Below are 25,382 nucleotides of genomic sequence, written 5' to 3' on the forward strand. Positions count from 1 at the left end.
ACCTTGTTCTTGACCTCGGCCGAGAGCCCGTACGAAGGGCCCTTGTTGAAGTGGGTCATGGCGTTTGTGGCTCGAGTCCGGTCCCGCGTGTCAGCCTCCACGGCAGAGGATCCTGCCTCCCTCGCTGGGCCCCCGACGGCGGCGGCAGCAGCTGCTTAGGATGCTCCGCGTGGCGTCTCAGGAGACAGCACTAGGAAAGCGGCGGTCAGGGAGTTAGGCAAGGGTCCGGGGCTGGCCCTGGGGCTGGGCTGGGCTAGACGGCTGCCCGCGGAACGTTCTAGTACGGAACCAGATTCGCTGCACCACCCGCACCGCGGCTCCCCGCAAACTGCCCCCCCCCCCGCCCCTCTTCCCGAAGCCTTTAGGGATTGGAGGAGGAGGCCGACCAATGGGCAAGCTCCTCCTCCCCGCCCTCTCTTTCCGAGGAGGGCCAGCCTGGCCAATTGAAGAGCCGAGAGGGAAGTTAGAGCCCTTCCCCCTCTCCTCCCCGCTTCCCCCAGCCCTAAGACTAACGAGCCACCTCGTGCCCCGGAGCTAGGCCGGGCGGGGCCGGCGGCTCCACCTCCGGGCGGGGTCCGGGAGAAGGAGGGAGAGTGGGGGCCCGGGGCGGGGCTGCGCCGGGAGCCGGGGGCGCCCCCCAGCCGAAGCCTGAAGGTAACGTCAACGACCAGGCATCCGCCGCCACCCCCGGCCCGGGACTCTCCTCGGCCCACCCCGACCGCCCTCCCGTGCCCTGCGCAGAAGAGGAGGACCGGGGTCCCCAGGACCCCTGTCCCTTCCAGGCCGCTCAGAGGTCACCTGGGCTCACCTGGATCCCTTGGGGCTGGCTCGCCGGGGTGCAAAGTCTCGAGGTCCGTACCTCCAAATGTAGTGAGAAAAAGGCAGGCGAGAACGAACCCAGAGAAGGCCATTGTGAAGGACACGCACACGTATCCTGCACCTACTGGGTACGGGATGCCCTTCGGATAACGGTTACACTAATCATTAGCATTGTCAAGTTTGCAAAGTGCTGTGCATCTATGTTAGATTCTCGCCACGACTCTGTGTGCTTATCATTATTGCCGCTTTACAGATGAGGAAACTGAGGCTGAGGTTAAATACCCTTGCCCTGATCACACTGCTACAGCTAGCAAGCCTCGAGGCAGAATAAAACTCAAAGTTGTTTTTTTTTTTTTAGAGATACCATTGTTTATTTGTTTTTAATGACAGACCGGGCCCTCAAGGAGCTTATGGCTGTGGATGGGGTAATTTGAGATAAATATAGGGGAATAGGGAATAAATACTTGTCTTTTATGTTCCCTAACGGACCTGCTGTCTCAAAGATCTAAGCATTCCCTTCTCATACAAATTGCAACCTATCCTTGCCTCCTCACTAGGTACTGCGGGTGCACTTTTAGTTTGAATCTATACTAAGAAATGGGGATCTGGTTCAGAGCTATGGGATTCTGAACTTGGCCAAAAATCTTGAAGAAACTTAAAAATTATAGAGATGACAAGAAGAAACCCCCGTCCCTTAATACCAATTTTAGCAGTGCTGTTTGGATGCTTTGATGATTTTTTTTTTATCAGTTATGTCAGACTCTTCATGAGCCCATTTGGGAGTTTTCTTGGCAGAAATACTGCAGTGGTTTGCCATTTCCTTCTCCAGCTCATTTTACAGATGAGGAAACTGATGCAAACAGGGCTAAGTGACTTGCTCAGTCTCACACAGCTAGTAAGTGGCTGAGGCAAGATTTGAACTCAGGAAGATGAATCTTCCTGACTTTAGGCCCCTGGCTCTGTCCCCTGGGTTATGTAGCTGCCTATTGCTTTCTTTGATAATAACCTTTTCCTATTTGAACCAAAAGATCATCTCCAGAATTTTCTTCATTCTGAAATATACTGAGCTACCTTTGAGATAAAATACACTCATAACACCAAAATTACCCTTAACTCCTCCACTTGCTTGGAAGATTCTGTAACTTGAATCATAGTGCTTGACTAGTAAATGCTAGTTTTTCTTAATGGTCTCTTTGCATCTTGAATTGAGAATTTCTAGTCATTTGTGCTGGGGACTGACTTAAAGGTCTCAGTTGAGTGGAAGCCAATGAAACAATGGGTTGTCCATAAATTATCCTTTTTTCTAGGTAACCCTTCCATCTTTTTAGGGATCAAACATTTCTCAGATTTGCATTCCTTCTACACTCCAGTATATTCCTCTCCATTGCCCTTTGTCCTCAACTTCAGTTCTTCAGAGATTTCAGAGTATATGTCTTAACTGACAGCCATACAATAATACCAGAAAAATATTAGTGTTAAAAAGATGAGTCCTCGTTTCATGGAGAAGCTTCAGGGTCAATAAAAGAAGTACAATTTCCAAACCAAATGATTTATACATAAATAAATTTAATATAACAAAGTGTTATGGGGTCTGTGGTAGGAGCAATACCCTCTGCAAATTAGGCTAGTTTTTCTTTAAAAGATATGGGATCATCATCTGTACTAGGTTGGCTGGGGGAGACTAAAGGCTCAATCTGCTGACATCACTTCTGGGTCACCTGAGTACAAAACAGCCTTAAGGAAATCCAGGTGCCTCTCTAAAACTAGCTTAATGGCTACTCAAGTCAAAGGAGTTACATTCAGCTGAGCACTCAGAGGTTTCTGAAGTACCTGTCAGTACTTGTCCTTGAATATCCTTCCTCTGCTATGGCTAAGTAAATCTTTTGCTGTTGTTCATTCTTCATTCTTTTTCTGCTGTTTTGGAGAGGGGAAGGTAGGGCAATTGGGGCTAAATGACTTGCCCAAGGTCACCTGGCCAGTTTGTGTGTCTGTGTGTGTGTGTGTGTTAAGTGTCTGAGGTCAAATTTGAACTCAGGTCCTCCTGAGTCCAAGGCCGGTGCTCTATTCACTGCGCCACCTAGCCTCCCCCACCCCATCCCTTCATTCTTAAAGAAGACCAGTCATATAGGGAGGGTGATGTCTTGACTTACATTGGAATTGGATTTAAGAGAGGCTGACCTCTCTGAGCAGCTCTGCCTTAAGTGAGGGGCACTCTTGGAGAAGTAGAACTCTGTACCTGGAGAGAATGAGCTTAAACTTGGTTTCTATAAAGCATTCATCCGTAAAATTCACTCCCAAATTCAACACAGCCTATTGACCCCTTCTAGAAGATGATGGGACTTTGTTCTTTGCTGGGCACATCAGTCCACAAAATCTGACATAGATTCTGACCTCTGGTATCTTCCTTTCCCAACTTTTCAAAGCTCACAAGGTCTAATCTAATACTCCTTCACCTAAGAGCTTCAGAGACTTGTAGTCATGGCCAGGTAGGGATATTATGACTTCATTCAAACCAACCAGGCAAGAAAGAGGGACCAAATTAATGCCTTTTTAAATCATTCTTTGTTCTGGCTCAGCAGCCATTTGAAAGGTTCTACATTTTCACATGGTAAGGAGGCCAGAAACAATACCTGCACATGCTCTGAAGTTCATGTAGGGGGTTGCATTATCAGAGCATGCTATTTCATATTCATAAGGACTGGACTCATTGGTCAGTTCCCCCCCCCCCCAACACACACACACTTTCTCCTCATAGAATATAAGCTCCTTGAGAAATAAGACTACTCATTTTTTATCCTTGTATCCTCAGTCCCTAGCACAGCATCAGGCATGAAATGTGCCTTCTAAGTGATTACTGATTGATGGATTGATTTTACTAGGTGGGTTTTCCCTTGATACTTCACCTGCTCATTTCCTTTTCTAATCATAAATCTCTGATGATATATTTTATGCTATTTTGTGCTCACAATTTATCCTTGAGAGTATGCTATAGTACATTTATACCTACCATATATCTCCCTATTTCTCTTTGTGTGAGACTTAGAGATTGTGGTTTTCTACAATTTACAGCTGTAAACATCACCCAAGTATATTGATGCTAAGAAGATGAGATTTTGTTTCGAGGAGAAGCTTGTGGTCATTGGAAACAGTAATACAAGCCAGACTAATCTCTCCCTCCTATTCAATTCTAGACCCAATTTGTCTCTATCTGTAGAATCTGTCCAAGAAATATTTACTGATGGATCAGCTCTGAGAAATTTTAACATAAGGGGATAGATGTGACCATAGATTTAGAGCCAAGGGGCCTTAGAGGGTTGTCTAGTCCAATCTTCTGGACGAGGAAAATGAAGTGAGATGTGAAGAGACTTACCCACGGTCACATAAGTCATAAGTTGCAGAGAAGTGAATAAGCCTAGGAAGTCTCTGCCCTTGTACAGCCCAAACTTGAGATGATACCAAAGGCAGAGACAATAGTTGTTTTGTCAACTCCTGACAGTAGGTAGAGAGACACTGACCTTTTCAACCCTGGAATTCCCTTTTGTGAGGGTCTTAGGGAGAGACCAGGCCTGGGGTCTTCTGGTGTTGTGAGGTCAGAAGATCTTATGCTGTTCATGTCCTCTGGGATGAAAATACTTATGTTGCATAATACTTGCTCTGTTTTATAATTACTTCTGCAGAGGGCTTTCCCTATTTCCTTCCTAACCTCCAGGAAAAAAAAAAAAAAACCTTATGACTCACATATTCAGAATAGAGAGGTAAAATGTCAAGATCAGAACTGATAATTGAGTTTTGTTTTGCAGAAGCCAAATCAGGTGAACATTCTTGTTTCACCAGAAGTAGTGGAAACAGGTATGGCAACTCAGTTGAGAAAAGAAGTTCCCAAATTGCAACATCCCTGTCAAGATGAAAGAAAGAAAGAAAAAAAGAGAAAGAAAGAAAGAAAGTCCTATGACGATTTAAAATGAATGTACAATAATTACCATAATTTTCCAGTAGCTTGTGCCAATGATTTTCTTTGTGTGAGTATGAATGTGTATTTCTAGAATGGAATAAGAAATTATTAAGTTATTCATAAATTTTATTAGTGGTAATTGTGAATTCCTCCACAAGTCTTAATGAAATACTTTGTAAAGGCATGGAAGGGACCTCAAATCCCAGAAGGCCCTGCTGCAAGAACAGAACAGAAGTTCTGACAGGTCTTCTCAAAATGGAAAGTTTTCAGATTTGAGTTCAGTGACCAAGCTACCTTAGAGGATCAGTCTAGCTGAGTGCGCAGAGGATCTTCACGAAAAGGTTCACCACTAAGTAGTAAATAGTTTTGGCCACAGCAGCTCATGGAAACCATCTCCCAAGGTGTTTTAGGGTTGCCATATGCAGGTGGAGTATCTACAGTGATGAAATCACAGATCTTTTGAAGACATGAAAGGATGTGTCTGTGTGTATATGAATAACATGGTCAGATTTGTGTTTTGGAAATATTAATTTGGCAGCTAAATGGAGGATAGAAAGGAGTGAGGAGATATTGGAAAGAGGGAGACTAATTAAGAAGCTGTTGAAATAGTCAAAATAGTCCAAGCAAGAGATTAGGGTGTGAGCTAGGGTAGAGGTTATATGCATGAACAGAAGTACATTGATGTTGTGAGGTAGAATCAACAAGATGGTTCTCATATTCTTTCCCCCATTTAATTGTAACTTTTTTGAGGGTAGGGACTGTCTTTTGCCTCTTTTTATATTCCCGGTGCTTGGTACCCAGTAGGCACTTAATAAATGTTTATTGACTTATTTGTTGTAACTAACATATGTGACTAGAAGAATTAGTGATGCCCGCCACAGGGCAAGTTTGAAGAAGGGATGGGATGGAAGAAAATGTGAAGTGTATTTTGGATGTTTGAGTTTGAGGTGCCTCAGAACCAATCAGAGGTATATATCCAGCAGGCAGTTTGTAATGTGAGACTAGAATTTAGGGGTAAGGTTAGGACTGGATTTGGGAAAGATTAGATGTGTAGGAGAAGAACAAAGTAGTGCTGTCATGGAAACCAAACGAGTAGTGGAGTCAGCAATGTCAGAAGTTTCAGGGAGGTCACAAAGATGAGTGTTGAGTTTTTGGCTTTTCTTTTGTTTGTTTTAGCAAGTAAGATATTCTTGGTAAATTTATAGAGAGTAGTCCCATCAAGTGTGGGCACCATTAAATGTTCCAAAGAAACCTGAGGTCTTCAAGGGAGGATAGAAATTCTTAACACCATCATAAGTTGCTTTAGTTACACAGACAGAATTTTAAAATTATCCAGTGGAAAATGAATTTTTAAAAAATCAAATTAATACTTAATTTCTTTCTGTATTTACTCTTTGAATTAGTACTCTGACCTAAACCTAACTTAAATCATCTTCATGAGCTGTTCTTAGTAATAAAGATATTTTATTCACATACAAAAGTGCTTTTTATTCTATTTTTAAAAGGTTAGTTTTCAATCATGATCCCAAAAAAACAAATCATGAAACACAGGTCCCTTTTCATGAGAGAGAGGCAGGGGACAACTAACATAGGATATTATAAAAGCTTTTGTTGGATGTGGTTACTATAGTCTATGTTTTTCTGTAATTGGTTTTTGTGTTACAAGGTAAATGCTGGGGAGATATTTCCAGAAATGACTGTAATATAAAAAACAAAAGGCATCAATAAATTAAAAAAAAAAAGATTTGGTTTTATTTCAGTTTAGACTGTCAGGCAATTTTAGACAAATATGCAGTGATCTTAATGGAAATACCTGGGCAGTGAATATTTTGTTAAACTGTCTAGCCATCAATTCTTCAATTGTCACATCATGAATTTTTCTTTTAAAATGATCTTTGTTCCTTGCTGGCGGCCTTATAGCTCAAATAATCCATTATCAATATACTATTCCCTTAAACCCAGCTATCCAAAAGCAGTGCCTTTGGCACAATAATTAATTAACAAACAACCATTTGTTAAGCACATGCTAGGTTCCAGGGGAATTTTTTAAAGTAATATTTTATTTTTTCCCCAATTACATGTAAAAACAATTTTTAACATTCATTTTTTTTTAATTTTGAGTTCCAAATTTGTTCTAGGAAATTTAAGAACTGGGGATAGAAAGTCTCTGCCCTCAAGCACCTTATGTTCTACTGGAAGGAAATAATGTGTACAGAAATAAGTAAATGCAAAATAAATACAAGGTAATGGTATTTACTACACTATCTGCTGGAGGGATCTGTAAAGGCCACATGGAGGACTCAGCCTTTGAGCTGAGCTTTGAGATAAACTGGGGATTCAGAGAGATAGAAGAAGTGAGGAAGACTTGCATTTCAAACATGAGGGGCAGACTATGTCAAGACACCGATAAGGAAATTGATGAATGAAGAACATTCTCTAAGAATGAAGAAAAACAAGACAAGTTTGGCTGTAGAAACAATCTGGAAAAATAAGTCGGAGTCAGGCTGTAAGGTCTTTAATGACAAAGAACTTTGCATTTCATCACAGAGGTTTGTTTGTACTGAGGAGGAGAGGAACACAGTCAAACCAACTTTATGAGTATCACTTTGGTAATTGTATTGAGAGGCTAAGATTGGAATAGGGAGGGATGGAGAAGGCAGAGAGACAAATTTGGAGGCTCTTTCAATAGCCCAGGTGAGGGATGATGAGGGCCTGAACTTGACCACATTGTGAGAAACATGCTTGTGGGGATCATGGGACTTCCCCGGCAGGGTCATGGAGTTAGCCTGGACAAGCTTCAGCTTCCCTGGGTGCCCTTAGGAAGATCCACATGATATGCCTCTTCACACGGCAAACCACTTCTCACTGAAAGAACTCAGAAGCAGAATAGGCAGAGGAAGACAGTTATTACTCTTCCCTTGAGGAAGTGTGTGTGGTGCTCACTAGGAACACCCACACTGATACAGAAGCAGGAGTGACGTTATACAATTCTGTCCTTCCCGTAAGGGTTAGGGTTAGTTCAAATTCCTCAAATTCCTCACTTTATTTCCCTACATTCCCTCTTTATGTGTGGTAGTGAGGATACTTGTGACCAGGGCATGATCTCTAGGGTCTGAGCTGTTTGTCAAGCCCCTGAGTTTCTAGTTCTCCCTGGAACCAGCATGACCATTGTCGTAGTAAAATAAGATAAGCAAGCTTCCACACAGCTGTTAATTATCTCCCAATAAATTTTGTGGGAGCAAAGCAAGATACCATAATATACCCTCTTTTTTTTTTCATAGTATCCCCTCTTACAACATAGAGAGAAAGGTATATATTCAAAAGATGATATGGAGGATTGCACATATATAACCTATATCAAATTGCTTACCTTCTTAGGGAGGAAGAAAATTTGAAACTCAGAATTTAAAAAAAAATGTTAAAAAGTGTCTTTACATGTAATTGGAAAAATAAAATACTGTTAAAGATGTTTTGGACATAGGATCAACAACACTCAATTCATTAGGTAGGGAGGCTGAGAAAGAGTGAGGAGTCAAGTACGATTCTGAGGTTTGGAACATGACTGACTAGAATGTGGTGGTAGATATTAGGAAAAGATAGCTTCTATTTTAGATATGTTGAGTTTGAGATACCTACAGGATTGTTTGAAATCCTCATTTGGTGATGCAGGAGACTAGGGCTGGACATAGAGATCTGAGAGTAATCTGCATGAAAATGATAATAAAGCTCCTGAGAGTGAGTGGGGTCACAAATGAATGAATGAATGACAAAGTATGTATTAAGGCCTTACTCTGTGCCAAGCACTATCCTAAGTGCTAGAGATCCAAAAAGAAGAAGCAAGATAGTCTCTGACCCCAAAGAACTCAAATTCTAACTGTAGGAAACAGAATATAAAAGAAAATTTAGAAGCTATAAGTCCTAATGATGCCATGGTAGATCACAGATGGCAAGGACTAGAGGTCCTTAGGTTGCCTAAGTAGGTCACCAAATGAAAAATGTGTAGAGAGAAGATAAGAAGGCCCAGGACAGAGCCTTGGGATGCTCCCAAATTAAGGACTGGAATATCAAGGAGAGTCATCTTGGTGCAATTGACTTAGAATCAGGAAAAACTGGATTCAGATCCCACCACTGATAGAGTGTGGCTCTGGATAAGTCACTTAACCTTGATAGGCACCAGTTTCCTCATCTCTGTAATATGAGGGGAATGGACTTAAGGTCCCTCTCACTTTCAAATGATAATCCTATTATTCATCGAAGAAAAATGAGGTTTGGCCAGGGAAGTAAAAGCCTGGGAGCTGGGGTGGCTAGGTGGTGCAGTGAAAAGAGCACCAACCCTGGAATCAGGAGGACCTGAGTTCAAATACTTACCAGCCATGTGACTTTGGACAAGTCACTTAACCTCAATTGCCCTCCAAAAAAAAAAAAAGGCCTGGGAGCCCGAATATCCAGGTAGAGAGACTGTTAAAGAGTATCAAAAAATAAATAAAGGTAGAGAAGGATGAGGACTGAGAAAAGCCATGGAATTTGCCAAGTAAGAGATCACTCGTAACTTTGAAGAGAACCCACATATTTTAGGGCAGCTAGGTAAGCCCAGTGGGTAGAGTGCTGAGCCTGAAGTCAGGGAGACTCAGCTTCCAGAATTCAAGTCTGACCTCAGACACTTACTAGCTTTGGGACCCTAGGCATGTCACTAAACCCTGTTTGCCTCAGTTTCCTCATCTGTAAAATGAACTGGAGAAGAAAATGGCAAACTACTCCAGTTTCTTTGCCAAGAAAATCCCAAGTAGGGTCACAAAGAGTCAGACACAGCTGTAAAATAACAGTGAGGGCTGAGAAGTGAATGAGGAGAGAGGACATGGAGATAACAAGCATACATAACTTTTGCTTAAAGTTCTGCTGTGAAAGCAGAAGAGATATAAGAAGATGATCTGAGGGGAATATAGGGTCAAGTGAAGTTTTAATCTAGACATGCTTGTAGTCAGGAAGAAGGAGAGAAAAGGCAGTGTAGTGAAGTCTATGGACCCCTTCTCAGAATAATGATTTAATTTTTTTCATTTAAAAAAATTTTATTATTGATGTCTTTTTATTTACTTTTAGTTTACAACATTCAGTTTCATAATCTCTTAAATTTCAGATTATCTCCCCCCCTCAATCCCCCCCCCCCCCCCCCCCCCCCCCCCCGCCCCCGGCCCCATAGCGGCATGTAATCAAATATATGTTCTACAAATACCTTCATGCTGAAGGTTAGTCATGTTGTAAAGGATTATGACCAGTGGGCTAAACAATGAAAAAGAAGGGATAAAACAAAACACTAACGAGAGTTTGCTTCAATCTGCAGGCTCTGTAGTTCTTTCTCTGGATGTGTATATCCCTTTCCACCATGAATCTTTTGGAGTTGTCTTCTAACCTTGTATTGCTGAGAGGAGTCCAGTCTATCAAAGTTAGTCATCACACATATGATGTGTCTGTGATTGTGTACAAAGTTCACCTGGTTCTGCTCTCCTTACTTAGCATCAGTTTATATAAGTCTCTCCAAGTTATTATGAAGTCCATCTGCTCCTCATTTCTTATAGCACAGTAGTATTCCATTACATTCATATACTACAATTTGTTTAGCCATTTCCGAATTGATGAGCATCCCCTTGACTTCCAATTCGTTGCCACCACAAAAAGAGCTGCTATAAATATTTTTGTACATATGGGTCTTTTTCCCACTTCTGTGATTTCTTTGGGATACAGCCCCAGAAGTGGTATTGCTGGGTCAATAGTTTTCCAACACTTATTTATAGCCCTTTGGGCAGAGTTCCAAATTGTTCTCAGAATGGTTGGATTAGTTCACAACTCCACCAACAATGTATTAGTGTCCCAATTTTTCCACATCTTCTCCAACATTTATCATTTTCCTGTTTTGTCATCTTAGCCAATCTGACCGGTGAGATGTGGTACCTCAGAATTGTTTTGATTTGCATTTCTCTAATCAATAATGATTTAGAGCATTTTTCATGTGCTTATTTTTATAATTTTAATTTCTTTAATTTCTTCCTCTGAAAACAGTCTGTCCATATCCCTTGACCATTTATCAATTGTGGAATGACTTGTATTCTTATAGATTTGACTCAATTCTTTGTATATTTTAGAAATGAGGCCTTAATCAGAAACGCTGGTTGTAAAAATTCTTCTCAATTTCCCACTTCCCTCCTAATCTTGGTTACATTGACTTTTTTTGGTACAAAAGCTTTTCAATTTAATGTAATCAGAATTATCCATTTTGCATTTCATAATGCTCTCAAACTCTTGTTTGGTCATAAAATCTTCCCTTCTCCATAAATCTGACAGGTAAACTATTCCTTGCTCTCCCAGATTGCTTACAGTATCAGCATTTATGCCTAGATCATGCGCCCATTTAGACTTGATTTTGGTATACAGTGTAAGATACTGATCTATACCCAGTTTCTTCCATACTGTTTTCCAGTTTTCCCAGCAGTTTTTATCAAATAGTGAGTTCTTATAGAAGCTGAGGTCTTTGGGTTTATGAAACAGTAGATTACTATTGTCATTGACTGTTGTGTCTTGTGTACTTTAATCTATTCCACTGATCCATTCCTTAGCCAGTACCAAGTAGTTTTAATGACTGCTGCTTTATAATACAGATTGAAATCTGGTATGGCTAGGCCACCTTCCCTAGCATTTCTTTTCATTAATTCCCTTGATATTCTGGACCTTTTGTCCTTCCAGATGCATTTTGTTACTATTTTTTCTAGGTCTATAAAGTAATTTTTTGGTAGATTGATATGGCACTAAATATGTAATTTAATTTAGGTAAAATTGTCATTTTTATTATATTAGCTCAACCTAGCAACAAGCAACTGATTTTTTTCCAATTATTTAGATGTGACTTTATTTGTGTGAAAAGTCTTTGGTAATTGTGTTCATATAGGTCCTAGGTTTGTTTTGGCAGGTATATTCCCAAATATTTTATAATGTCTACAGTAACTTTAAGTGGAATTTCTCTTTGTATTTCTTGTTGTTGGCTTTCATTAGAAGTATATAGGGATGCTGAGGATTTATGTGGGTTTGTTTTATATCCTGCATTTTTGTTAAATTCATTTATTATCTCAAGTAGTTTTTTACTTGATTCTCTAGGATTCTCTAAGTATATCATCATATCATCTGCAAAGAGTGATAGCTTAGTCTCTTCTTTGCCTAATCTGATTCCTTCAATTTCCTTTTCTTATTGCTACTGCTAGCATTTCTAGTACCAAATTGAATAAGAGGGGTGATAATGGACATCCTTGTTTCACCTCTGATCTTATTGGAAATGCTTCTAGCTTGTCCCCATTACATATAATACTTGCTGATGGTTTTAGATAGATGCTTCTTATTATTTTAAGGAAGACTCCATTTATTTCTATATTTTCTAGTGTTTGAAATAGGAATGGGTGTTGTATTTTGTCAAAAGCCTTTTATGCATCTATTGAGATAAACATATGGTTTTTACTGGTTTTATTATTGATATGATCGATTATACTGATAGTTTTCCTAATATTGAACCATCCTTGCATTCCTGGAATAAGTCCTATCTGATCAAAGTGCATTATTCTCATGATAAGTTTCTGTAGTCATTTTGCTAATATTTTATTTAAAATTTTTGCATCTATATTCACGAGGGATATTGGTCTATAATTTTCTTTCTCCATTTTGTCTCTTCTTGATTTAGGTATCAGTATCATATTTGTGTCATAAAAAGAATTTGGTAGGACTCCTCCAGTTTTTCCAAATAGTTTGTAGATCAATTGTTCTTTAAATGTTTGATAGAATTTGCTAATCGATCCATCTGGCCCTGGAGATTATTTCCTAGGGAGTTCATTGATGGCATATTCAATTTCTTTTTTCTGAAATGGGGTTATTTAAGTATTTTACTTCTTCAGTTAATCTAAGCAATTTATATTTTTGTAAATATTCATCTGTTTCACTAAGATTGTCAAATGTATGGGCATACAATTGGGTAAAATAGTTCCCAATGATTGTTTTAATTTCTTCTTCATTGGAGGTAGATTCACCCTTTTCATTTTTGATACTTGTGATTGGGTTTTCTTGTTTCTTTTTTTTTTTTATCATATTGACTAAAGGTCTATCAATTTTATTGCTTTTTTTTTTTCACAAAACCAGCTCTTAGTTTTATTTATTAATTCAATAGTTTTCTTAGTTTCAATTTTATCTCTCCTTTGGTTCTCAGTATTTCCAATTTAGTATTTAATTGGAGATTTTCAATTTGTTCTTTTTCTAGCTTTTTCAGTTGCACGCCCAATTTATTGATCTCTATTTTCTCTATTTTATTCATGTATGCATTCAGAGATATAAAACTTCCCCTAAGAACTGCTTTTGCTGCATCCCACAAGTTTTGGTATGTTGTCTCACTGTTGTCATTCTCTTGAATGAAGTTATTAATTGTTTCTATAATTTCTTGTTTGACCCACTCATTCTTTTTTTTTTTTTTTGGAGGGCAATTGGGGTTAAGTGACTTGCCCAAGGTCACACAGCTAGTTTTTTGTGTGTGTTAGGTGTCTCAGTCTGGATTTGAACTCAGGTCCTTCTGACTCCAGGGCTGGTGCTCTATTTACTGTGTCACCTAGCCTCCCTGACCCACTCATTCTTGAGGATTAAATTATTTAGTTTCCAATTAGTTTTCAGTCTATCCTTCCATGGCCCTTTATTACATATAATTTTTATTGCATCATGATCTGAGAAGGATGAATTTAATATTTCTGTCTTTCTGCACTGAATTGTGAGGGTTTTATGCCCTAGTACATTGTCAATTTTTGTGTATGTGCCATGTACTGCTGAGAAGAAGGTATATTCCTTTTTATCTCCATTCAGTTTTCTCCAGAGGCCTACCATATCTACCTTCTCTAAAATTCTATTCACCTCCTTAATTTCTTTCTTATTTACTTTGAGGTTAGATTTATCAAGTTCAGAGAGGGGGATATTGAGGTTCCCCACTAGTATAGTTTTCTCTTTATTTCTTCCTCTAACTCCCTTAACTTCTCCTTTAAGAATTTGGATGCTATTCTGCTTGGTGCATATATGTTTAGTAATGATATTGCTTCATTTTCAATGGTGCCTTTTAGCAGGTTATAGTTTCCTTCCTTATCTCTTTTAATTAGATCTATTTTTGCTTTTACTTTATATGAGATAAGGATTGCTACCCTGCTTTTTTTACTTTAGCTGAAGCATAATATATTTTACTCCAGCCTTTTACCTTTACCCTGTGTCCCTCTGCTTCAAATGTGTTTCTTGTAAACAGCATATTGTAGGATTATGGTTTTTAATCCATTCTGCTATCCACCTCCGTTTTATGGGAAAGTTCACCCCATTCACAGTTATGATTACTATCTTTGTCTTCCCCTCCATCCTATTCCATCCCCTGTTTATGCTTTTATTTCTACCTTTTCCCTTCCCCTCCTTAAGAGTTTTCCTTTTGACCACCACCTCCCTCAGTATTCCCTCCCTATCAACCCCCCCCTTTTCCTACCCTTCACCCTTACTACTTCTTCCCTCCCTTCTACTCCCCCCCCCTTTCCTTAACTCTTCCCTCTCCTACTGCCTGTAGGGTATGATAGATTCTTATACTTAATGTAGTATGTTATTTCTTCCTCGAGCCAAGACTGATGAGAATAAATCTCATACAATAAATCTCCCATTCCTCTTTCCCTCTATTATGATAAGTTTTATGTCTCTTCACAATAGAGTCCTATACTTAACAGATTATGTTATTTCCTCCTTATGCCAAAACCAATGAGGGCAAAGCTCATATAATGTTTATCTCCCTTCTTTGTTTCCTTCTACTATGTTTTTATGCCTCTTTGTGTGGCATAATTTACCCATTTATGCTTCCTCCTTTCTTCTTCTCCCATTACAGTCCCTTGGCACCCCTTAATAAAGTTTATTTTTTATCATCACTTTAGTTAATTTATGCCCACACCCTCTATTTATCTATATTCCTTTTAAATGTCGAGATAAGTATACAATTCTCCATATTAACAGGTATAAGCCTCCCACATAGGTATGTAAACAGTTTGCGCTTATTAAATAACAAGTTGTGTGTGTGTGTCTGTGTGTGTGTGTGTTTTCCTGTTTACCTTTGTACATGTCTCTTGAGTCTTGTATTTGGAAATAGAATTTTCCATTGAACTCTGGCTTTTTCATCAGGAAGGTCTGGAAATCCCATATTTCATTGAATGACCATCTCCTTGCCTGAAAGAGTATGCTCAGTTTCACTGGATAGCTGATCCTTGGTTGTAGCCCAAGCTCCTTTGCCCTATGAAATATCATATTCCAGTCCCTCCAGTCTTTAAGTGTGAAGTGCCCACCAGAATATACACCAAAGCCCCCTCCCAGTTGCAACCTGCTAGAAGGGGACCCCTACTAGGTTCCTTGGAAACCACCTAATAGGCCCCAATAGTAAAGAAATGTTTCACCTGTGTTGCTAGAAACATGCCACAGATTCCCATGGATTCTAAGGGATCATGGCTTCACTTCGCTTCAGTAGGAACAATACTAAGGCTTTGCTTCAATAGGAACAATACTAATGGCACTGCACCTCCTTAGAAACATACTCTGTTGCTAGCAACCACATTTTCTATAAAATTATGTCTAACAGAAAGCTCGTTGCTGTCTTTCCCTCGGAGAGGCAGTCACCGGCTGGTTAATAAACACTCCTATCAAATCATTATTGGTTTTGCTGTCTTGCTTTCTCAGTTGTCCATTACAAGTGTAGAAGCTGTGTGATCCTGACTGTAGTTCTGCAATATTTGAATTGTTTCATTCTCACTGCCTGCAGTATTTTCTCCTTTACCTAATAATTCTGGAATTTGGCTATAACATTTCTTGGAGTTTTCAATTTGGGATCTCTTTCAGGAGGTTTCCAGTGGATTCTTTCAATAACTATTTTATCCTCTGGTTCTAGGACCTCAGGGCAGTTTTCCTTGATGATTTCTTGGAGGATGTTGTCCAGGCCCCTTTTTTCATCATGACTTTCAGGTAGACCAATAATTCTTAGATTATCTCTCCTGGATATGTTCTGCAGGTTAGATATTTTTCCAGTGAGATATTTTACCTCTTTTTCTAATTTTTTGTTCTTGAGGTTTTGTTTGACTGACTTTTTTTTTTACTTTCAATTTTATTTGTTTTTTGAATATTCTTTTAAAGTAAGCAACAGTATAGTATGGCAGGGCCTTGGAAGAAGATCTTCTCTTGAAACCTTTTTGCTGTCATCTTTTCTTCACATATTATCTGGAATCCTGTATCTCCTCTGTTGCTACTAGTTGGGGCCCTGGTTGCCATCTCTTGAGACCCTGGGATTCCTTTTCAATAAATCTAATGACCTTTTCTCTGTAGCACCAACCATCCCCTCCTTCAGGATACCATCTCCTCCCTTGTTTCATTTTCTATCTCTCTAAATGCTCCTACTCTGTCTGCTTTTCATGCTAATCACATTCCTTTCATCACCTAAACTTGGATATCCCCCAAGGTGGTAGGCCCCATTTGACCCTTTTCTCTCTTCCCCTAGGCTACACATAGTTGTGGAATGTCGGGGTTGGAAGGTACCTTAGAAGGCTACTGGTCCAACCCATACCTGGAAAAGGATCCCCTCTAGAGGCAGCATGGCATAATGAATAGAAAGTTGGCCTTGGAGTCAGAAAGACCTGGGCTGTAGTCCTGACTGTGTTTCCTTGGATAACTCATTTAACCTCTTAGGGCCCAAGGCAATACTCTAAAACTATAAATTGCAGAGTAGTTGCTGATCTGCCTGGGTAGATAGAGTTTCTTCACTGGGAGTTCCCTTTACCAATTAAATCATTAGTCCTATTCCCTCCTTACCCCCTAAAATAAAAAAAAATAATCCCCTCTACAATATCCCCAATAATTGACCATCTAGCCTGTACTTGAAGATTCCTAGGAAGGGGAATCCACCACTTCCCAAAGTGATCTATTCCACTTTTCAATAGCTCTAAGTTTTGGAAAGTTTTTTCATTGAGTTAAATCTGAGTCCACTTTTACAATTTCCAGACACTGCTCCAAGTTCTTCCACCTGCGACCAAGCCAAAAAAACAAAAAATCATGTCCTTCTTCCATGACAGTTCAGTTCATCAAATACTGGAAAATAGCATGTTCCCCATTGGTGTTCTTGTCTCTAGATGGAAGCTTTTCATAAACAAATCAATTATGACAAAACTCAAAGCTCTTTATGGAGAAGGTAGCAGTTGGAGAAGGCTTTAAATGATGTGTTAGATTTGGACAGAAGACAAGTAGAACGTGTTAGACAAGGGGAAAAGCATAAGATAAAGTCAAGGATGTGAGCCAATGCATAATGTACCCAGTCAAGACCCATTGGGTAGATTGGGTTGAACAGATAAGAAGAGGGAGTTAATATTATGGAATTAGGTTTTACGTGATTGCACATATATAACCTATATCAAATTGTTATCCATCTTAGGGAGGGGAAGATAAGGAGGGATTGTGAGATATACTAGCAGTTTGGTTTCCACAGATTCTATAGAAACAATGGATGTTGCAAAAACAGAAGTTACCCAGGACATGCAGGAAGGTGTAAATCAGGTTGAGGGGAGGAAGGGCAGAGTGACCCTATCCAATCACATAGCTAGAAGACATCTGTAAAGTTGCCCTTGAAAGAGGCCTGGGCTAAGCTGGCTCAAACTGGCCAGGATCAAAGGATGGTCACCGACTTTTTATTAACCAGAATGCTTAACTAGCCTCATACATATTAGCTGACACACCCTGCATAGAATTAGAGCCTCATTATCCAGTCATGGAACCCATGTTACCTCATGTTTGGGAGGAGGGAACATATGAAGGAGTAAATGTGTAGTGGGCAGGTCAGAAAAATTGTAACCCAGAAGTGCTGAAACCAGTCCCAGTTCTGAAGGGAGGAACAAAGCAGGAAATTTGAATGGAAGTAGCATAAAAGGGCTTGCATTTGTCTGATTCTCTGTAGTCTTTTGAAGAGGCTACCCATTTATTCAGAAAAAATAAATGTAACATAAAGGTAACAAAAGCCTTCCTGGCTTCCCAATGAGTATTGTTTATTCCTAGACTAAATATTTTTCTAACAGAATGAAGGAAGAAAATTTGGAACTCAAAATTAAAAAATATATATATATTAAAAATTGTCTTTACATGTAATTGGAAAAATGAAATACTATTTTAAAAAAAGAGTTAAGTGGCTTAGTGCATAGTAGAGCTCTGTACCTGGATTCTGGAATCTGTTCTTGTTCAGCCCTGTCTGACTCTTTGTAACCCCATGGACCATTACTTACCAGTGCTGTCAACCATCATTGGCGAGCAATGGTCCATGGGGTTTTCTTGATTTTTCTTGATTCTGAAATACACGAATTCAAATCCAGTCTCAGATACTTGGTAGCAGTCACTAGCCTCTGTCTGTCTTGGTTTCCTCATTTGTAAAACAGGTTTAATGACAGCACCTACCTACCTCCCAGGATTGTTGTGAGGATCATGTATGCTAAGGCACTTTGCTATATTAGATACTCACTGTAAGCAAAGGCCATATTATGTAGGACTTTATCTGCCAGGATGAAGAGTTTGGATCTGATCCTGGCAGTAGGTGTGGGAAGAGAGCCATCAAAGATTTGTGTGCAGGAAAATGCCAAGATGAAAGGAGAGTTGTAGGAAAATTAATCTAGTAAACATAGACAGGATGGATTAGGAAAAAAATGAAAGATTGCAGGCAAGGAAATCAATTAGGAGAGTGCTGGATTAATTCAGGTGTCAGGTGATCAATCAGGGGTTTTCCCTTTGCCTTTTTTTCTATCCCTAGTGTTTAGCACAGTTCCTGGTACATAGCCTTGCTGTTGTTATTGTTGAGTCATTTCAGTCCTGTCCAACTCTTTGTGACCCCATTTGGGATTTTCTTAGCAAAGGTATTGGAGTGATTTGCCATTTCCTTCTCCAGGTGCATAGCCTGCTACATTCAATAAATGCTAATTGACTTGATTTGATTTGTGTATACTGAGCATTATACTAGGTGCTAGGGAGACAAAGAAAAAAATTGTTCCCAACTTCAAGGAGCTTATGTGGTATAGAGGGAGAAAATAACAGCATGTTTACAAGCTATGTACAAAAAAATACTAGAAGGAGAAAAGGTCCTAGCAGCTGGGGCATTATTTAACAGTCTCTAATTTAGCTGTCTTGAAGGAATTAAAGGAATTAAATGAGGCCAGGGTGAAGAGGACCCATTCTAGACTAGGGTAGCATCTGTGAGAATGGAGAGCAAGGGGAAGATATGAGATATGAAAGGTGTGATAAGAAAGAATCAGAGAAGAATGACAGGATTATAAATCTAACAAAACTGGGACCTAGTACAGAATATTACAGAAGATAGAGCCTTGGTACAGGTATTAAAAAGATTTTGCTACTCTATATCAGGATAACGTCATGATGAATTACTAAGTAACTAAATAGTAAAAAAAAAATGCCTGTGAGAAACTAATATTCTTAGTCACTTAAAAACAATAACCAATCAACCAACATTCATCTTTATCTTGAACACTAAACATGACTAAAACAGGAAAGTGTCATCTACCCTCGTGATATCTCCATATAGATGTTTTGCTATTTTGATACATCCGTGGTTCCATCTTTGAGGTCCTCCCAATGGAAGTCAGTCTGAAATCCCAGAGGATGCCTTCCAATATTCTGAAGTTTTTCCTCCTGTTCTGAAGCATCAATCTACCACGGATGAGCCATCCAATAAGCTGGAGGCCTTCCTCCGATGATTTCAATCTTTCTGTACCATTGTAGCAACTGAACCTTCTAACTATGAATGGAAGTTGCGATCAATGAATCAGCAAGCATTTTTTAATCACCAACTGTGTTCCAGGCAGCCATGGAGAAACAAATGCAAAGAATGAAACAGGCCCTACTCTTAAAGTGTTTACTTTCAAATGAGGGGAGACAAGTGCATATATCAGTGTATTGTCTTCTAATGAGTGCTACTCATATTTCCTTGTCATGTAGAAGCTTGGAAGAAGCCTCCATCTGGCTATGTGTAGTTTGGGGCCTTTGAAAGGTCCCTAACTGCCTACTGAGCTGGAACTCAGCGAACAGACCAGTATTTAGACCTCATTCTCTTCTGTTTTAGAATAAAAACAGGAGGGTGGCCTTGAGCTATCTCCAAAGAACTTGTAGGGGAAGGACAGTTGACCCCATTTCTGCACCTAGCTCAGATCTGGACTGCCTCTTTTTGTGTTTCCCTCCCTGCAAATGTGACCAAGCAACAGTCTCAAGATGGATAGTAGTAGGAGCCCTGGATCTCAGGAAGACCTGAATTCAAATCCTACCACTGACATTTGCTAGCTGTGTTAATCACTCTCTCCCTGTTTCATCGTCTGTAACATGGTGACAATAATAACACCTACCTCCCAGGGTTGTTGTGAAGATCAAAGGAAATAATTTTTGCAAAGAGCTTAATAGAATGGCTGGCACATAGTAGGTTCTATATAAATGCCAGAAATCATTACTACTACTATTATTATGGTCATGGCAGAGCAGTCAGAATATTAACTCTCCCTGCCATGGAACTAAGCTGTCTTTCTCTTTTCATCATTCATGATACACCATAGATAACCTCTGAAAGAAAACCTAAGACTAATTTTTAAATCATTTAATGTTCCTTTTGTCATACAAAGTAAACCATATGTAGTCTTTTGAAAGATCCCCAAAAGACTGTTTAAAATTATTGCAAAAAGCTCCTCGACCCCAATAGAATGCCCTTCTTGAGGGGAAGGGCAGCTATTTCCTTTTCCATAACTCCTGGCATAGAAACTTGCACACAGTACCACTTTGCAACTGGCATAACAATGCTTGCTGAATTAACAAATGGAATGAGTAAAGGGCACCCATGTAGGTACTTCCTGGAGGGATGCTCTTTGCTGAAAGCAATGCTTAAGGTGGAATGGAGAGGAATGGAGAAGGAAGGGCTTTCTAATTATTTCATTATTTTAATCACCCTGAGGTGGATAGGTGGCACCATGGATCAGGTACTGGACTTAGAATCCGGAAGAACAGAGTTTGAATCCAACCTCAGGCCCTGGGCAAGTCACTTAACCTCTATCTGCCTCAGTTTCCTCATCGATAAAATGGGGACAATAATAGCACCCATTTCCCAGGGCTGTTGTGAGTCTTAAATGAAATAACATATGTAAAGCACTTTGCAAAACTTAAAGCAATACTTAAATGCTAGCTACAAGTATTATTAGTGAATTTACAAATGGGATCCTCTGGCCACTCCTTGCTTTCTACTTAGAACTTTTGTCTCTACAATTCTGACTTCCTCTTCATTGTTCTCTGCCCTTCTTTTTCCTCTGGCCTTGCCCTCTTCTTCCCACCCCTCACACATAACAATAAAGTGTTAAAGGTTTATTGAATGAGTGGTAATATAATATAAAATAAGGGTAGGAACCTCAGAAGACTAACAGCTCAAGGTTTGGAACAATGAGGAAGTAACTGCATTCCCCTCCTCCCCACTATGATCGTATTATTCTTTTTTCCTTTTGGTTCCTTCTTATAACCCAGACCTCAGCGGAAAAAGTGCCGAATAATATGATGTGGTATAGGAGTGCTGGGAACCCCAAAATGCAAGGGAACAGGGTGCAGGTCTTTCTCGAAAGAATTTGATTACTCAAGCTTTCCAGTCCAAGTAGCAAGTTTATTTGTAACGCCAATACAAGAGGGCCAGACTCCTAGTGAGTCTGCAAAACGTAATGGGGACAAGATGAACACTTTTATTCAGAAAGACTATGAGAAGAGCTGGATGTGATCTAGGAGTGGCAGGTAGATTGAAGTGGGCCAGGTGCAGACAATGAAAGCCACAGTGAAAGGGCAGTTAAAAGAATTATTGACTGGGATGGGCTGGGTGCCTAAGGCAAACGTCATAGATCTGGGTTCAGCGGCTTTGGGGTCCAGGTCCCAAAACATGTTCCTTTTCTTTTAAGGGTCCATCATTAGTGCCCCATCAATACCATTTTAAAGTCTGCAAAGTAGTTTACAAATATTGTCTCATTTGATTGTCACAACAACTCTGAGAAGTGGTGTTGTTCAGTTTTCAGTCATGTCTGACTCTTTGTGACCCCATTGGGAGTTTCCTTGGCAAAGAAACTAGAATGGCTTGCCATTTCCTTCTCCAGCTCATTTTACAGATGAGGAAATTGAGACAAAGGTTAAATGACTTGCCCAAGGTCAAATAACTCCTGAGAGTCTTGAGACCGGGTTTGAACTCAGGTCTTCCATACTACAGGTCCAGCACTCTATCCACTGGGTAGCTTAGCTTCCCATCCAGATCTGTGATGTTACAATCATTTTATTAGTGACCTAAATCTGTGGTCTCCAAGTTTTTAATTTTAATTAATTTAATTTTTTTTTGCTCATGTGTGCATGGGTTGGGGCAGGGGATGGAGAGGGGAGAATTTCCCCAGTGAAACCTGCATGACTACTTCAGGTGGTCAACTATTAGTTCAGGAGGAGAAAGGTTGAAGGCTTGCATTATAGAGGGAGAGGATGGAATGAGGAAATGTTGGTTTTTAATAGAAGGGTAGATGTGATTGTGTTGGAGAAAAAACCCTATTACTCTATGAGAGTCATACTTTCACTGATTGGGAGAGTAGGATGATTTGACCCACCCACTGACTGATTTAAAAACTCCTGCTAGTCAAACCAGAGCCTCCATTATAGAGACCATTGGTTTAAATGACTGAAGACCACTAAATTCTGGAAAGGGTGTATATTCTTAGATCATACTGAAATCTTCTTTGCATCTGTCTCATGAAAACAAGCTTGTTCACCTATAGAGATATAGAAAAAATGGGCACAGCAATAAATGTAATATTGAAAACTATTTCCTCAAAATTCAAACACCAGGAAAACTCAAAAACCATTTTTTCCATTCCTTAGACATATATGAGAAAAAAACAAGTGACAAGAAAACAAGATGGTAGCTGGGAACTCTTAAAAAATAGCAATTTATGATTTCTACCCAATCTCCTATTTCATCTTCAGTTACAGTTCATAGTTATATCCTTATAATTTCTTTTTTCAAAATTTATTTATTTTTAGTTCTCAACATTCACTTCCTAAGTTTTAAATTTTCTTCCCCTTCCCAAGACAGTGTACAATCTAGTATAGGCTGTACATATACATTCATATTAAACCTATTTTCACATTAGTCATGTTGTAAAGAAGAATGAAAACCAATGGGAGGAACCATGAGGAAGAAGAAACAATACCAAATGAGAGAGAGAGCAAACAGTGTGCTTCGATCTGCATTCAGACTTCACAGTTCTTTTTCTGGATGTGGATAGCATTTTCCACCATGTGTCTTTTGGGCTTGTCTTAGACCTTTGCATTGCTGAGAAGAGCGAAGTGTATCAAAGTTGGTCATCACACAATGTTGCTGTTATTGTGTACACTGGTTATGCTGTGTGACTCCTGGTTCTGCTCACTTCACTCAGCATCAGTTTATGTAAGTCTTTTCATATCCTTACAATTTCAGTCTAGTCATCTATTTTTACAGCTTAGAATGTCTATCTTTAGCAGTTTCAATCTAATCTCCTCTATCACCTACCTTTATAGAAATGAAATATCGTGGATGTTCTTATTACTGGCCCTGAGGAACTGATGTGCCCTTTGAATTGTTAAAGACAAAATGACAGGAGAGGTAGAGTAGTAAGTAGTGGCTCTCTGTTCCCAATTGACTGGCTGTGGGACTTAGAGCTAGAAAGGGAGGCAGGGCAGTCATGGAATCCTTGGAGCAGACACTTGGACTGACTCAGTTTTCAGGCTCTGGATTGGAGGAGCTCTGCATTCCAACCAGACTTAAGTACTTTCGGTTGGTTCCCCAGACTCATTGCTAGGCCTGATTCTCTCCGAGCCTGGAATATTTCTTTCCCTTTTTCATGAGGTCTCTTGGAACTTCTACCTTCATTCAAGGTTTAGCCCCCATTATATTACATCTTGAAGGCCTTTCCTGATTTCTCCTATTTCACCAGTCATTAGCCCATTCTCTCACCTTCCTTCAGTTTCCTTGTTGCTTTTTATTTCTTATTTGTGTATATATTAAGATCCTTAAGAGCAGATACTTGCTTTTCCATATTCTGTCTGTGTATGCATAACGCTTTGCATATTTTTTGTGAAGACAAGAAGGGAATTCTCAGGCTATTATTGATAGCCTCCCACCAGTTGCCTAGGGATATAGGGAGGTTCAGTGACTTGCTTTGGGTCACATATTTATTCCTTTCAGTCATGTCTGACTCTTTGTGACCCTGTTTGGAGTTTTCTTGGCAAAGATACTGGAGTAATTTGCCATTTCCTTCTCCAGCTCATTTTACAGATGAGGAAACTGAGGCAAACAAGGGTAAGTGACTTACTCAAGGTCACACAGCTAGGAAGTATCTGAGGTCAGATCTGAACTCAGGAAGATGAGCCTTCCTAACTCCAGGCCTCAGTCTCTATCCACTTTATCACCTAGCTGACTCTAATTTCTCTTCCTTTATCTTTTGGAGATTATTCCTCCCTAGGCCCAAGGTTTCTCATCTTACAGATGAGGAAACTGAGGCCCAGAGAGAGGAGTGATTTGCCCAAAGTCAGGAGCAGAGTTAGGATTCAAACTCAGGTCTTGTGACTCCAAGTACATGGTCCTTTTGCTTCACCAAGTTGTCATTTTGTAACCAAGAATTTATTATATAATAACTCATGCTTTCTAAACAGAGCTTCTTTGGGGTAGGAATGTGGTCAACATATTAGGAAAAAATTTTCCTTCTTTTTGTGTGTGTTTAGAATCAGCTATTATACTATTATGTTTCCAGTGCTTTCTCCAACTTTGCATTTTAATTCGTCTGGATCATGATCTCAGATTTTTAAAAAAGGGATTGACTCCACCTAAAATTTTCTTCCAGAAGTCTTCAAGAAAACCACTTAGTAAAGTATTTAGAACCATTTTCACTTTAAACTTGTTGGAATTTCCACTGGAAGGGAGAGAGGAGTGTGTCCTTAATTCATGTGCTATTTTATCTAAATGAGCAGTCCAGATAAAGTACTATAACTGGCCTTTGAATAATTCAGTTTCCTTAGTGTTCTGCCAGAAGTTATATGCTAGGGAACTCCTAGAGATCCAACTACTGCATTTGATTATTTCCTGAAACAAATACATGAGACTCAGAATGAATTTGGACACCTATAGATGGTAACAGTTGCTTTAGGTATTTGTCAACCCTCTCACCCCATCCTCTACCCCGCTTTGGCAGTTGTTAGGGAAAGATTTAGTCAATCATTCAACAAGTATTTATTAAATGTCAACTATTTGCCAAGTACTGTGCTAAGCCTTGAATTTATAATGGAGTTAACATTCTGATTATCAGAACGTTGGCTCCTTGAGGACAAGGACTGATCATTCTGGTCTTTGTATATCCAGCTGCTAGCATGGTATCTGGTATGTAATGAGATTCTTGCTGAATGAATGGAAGTTTTGAAATCAATCATATTGTGATTAGATTCTATTACAAAATTATGCTTTTCCTTGAAA

At 39.5% G+C, this 25,382-nt stretch overlaps 2 protein-coding genes across 5 annotated transcripts in view; one reads left to right on the plus strand and one right to left on the minus strand.

The window, feature by feature from the left end:
• CNN3 (calponin 3) overlaps nt 1-359 on the minus strand; it is a 36,932-nt gene extending 36,573 nt beyond the window's left edge. The window contains exon 1 of the mRNA XM_069063389.1: nt 3-359. Coding sequence (XP_068919490.1) covers nt 3-59 — 57 coding nt within the window. The 5' untranslated portion in view covers nt 60-359. The remainder of the gene's footprint in view (nt 1-2) is intronic.
• RWDD3 (RWD domain containing 3) overlaps nt 1-25,382 on the plus strand; it is an 835,110-nt gene that overhangs the window by 32,726 nt on the left and 777,002 nt on the right. The gene's annotated exons all lie outside the window — the stretch shown is intronic.

Source organism: Petaurus breviceps, unplaced genomic scaffold (genome assembly GCF_028583685.1).
Source record: "Petaurus breviceps papuanus isolate PSGF00001 unplaced genomic scaffold, PetGlider_PUasm1.0 90564, whole genome shotgun sequence".
NCBI classification, from domain to species: domain Eukaryota; kingdom Metazoa; phylum Chordata; class Mammalia; order Diprotodontia; family Petauridae; genus Petaurus; species Petaurus breviceps.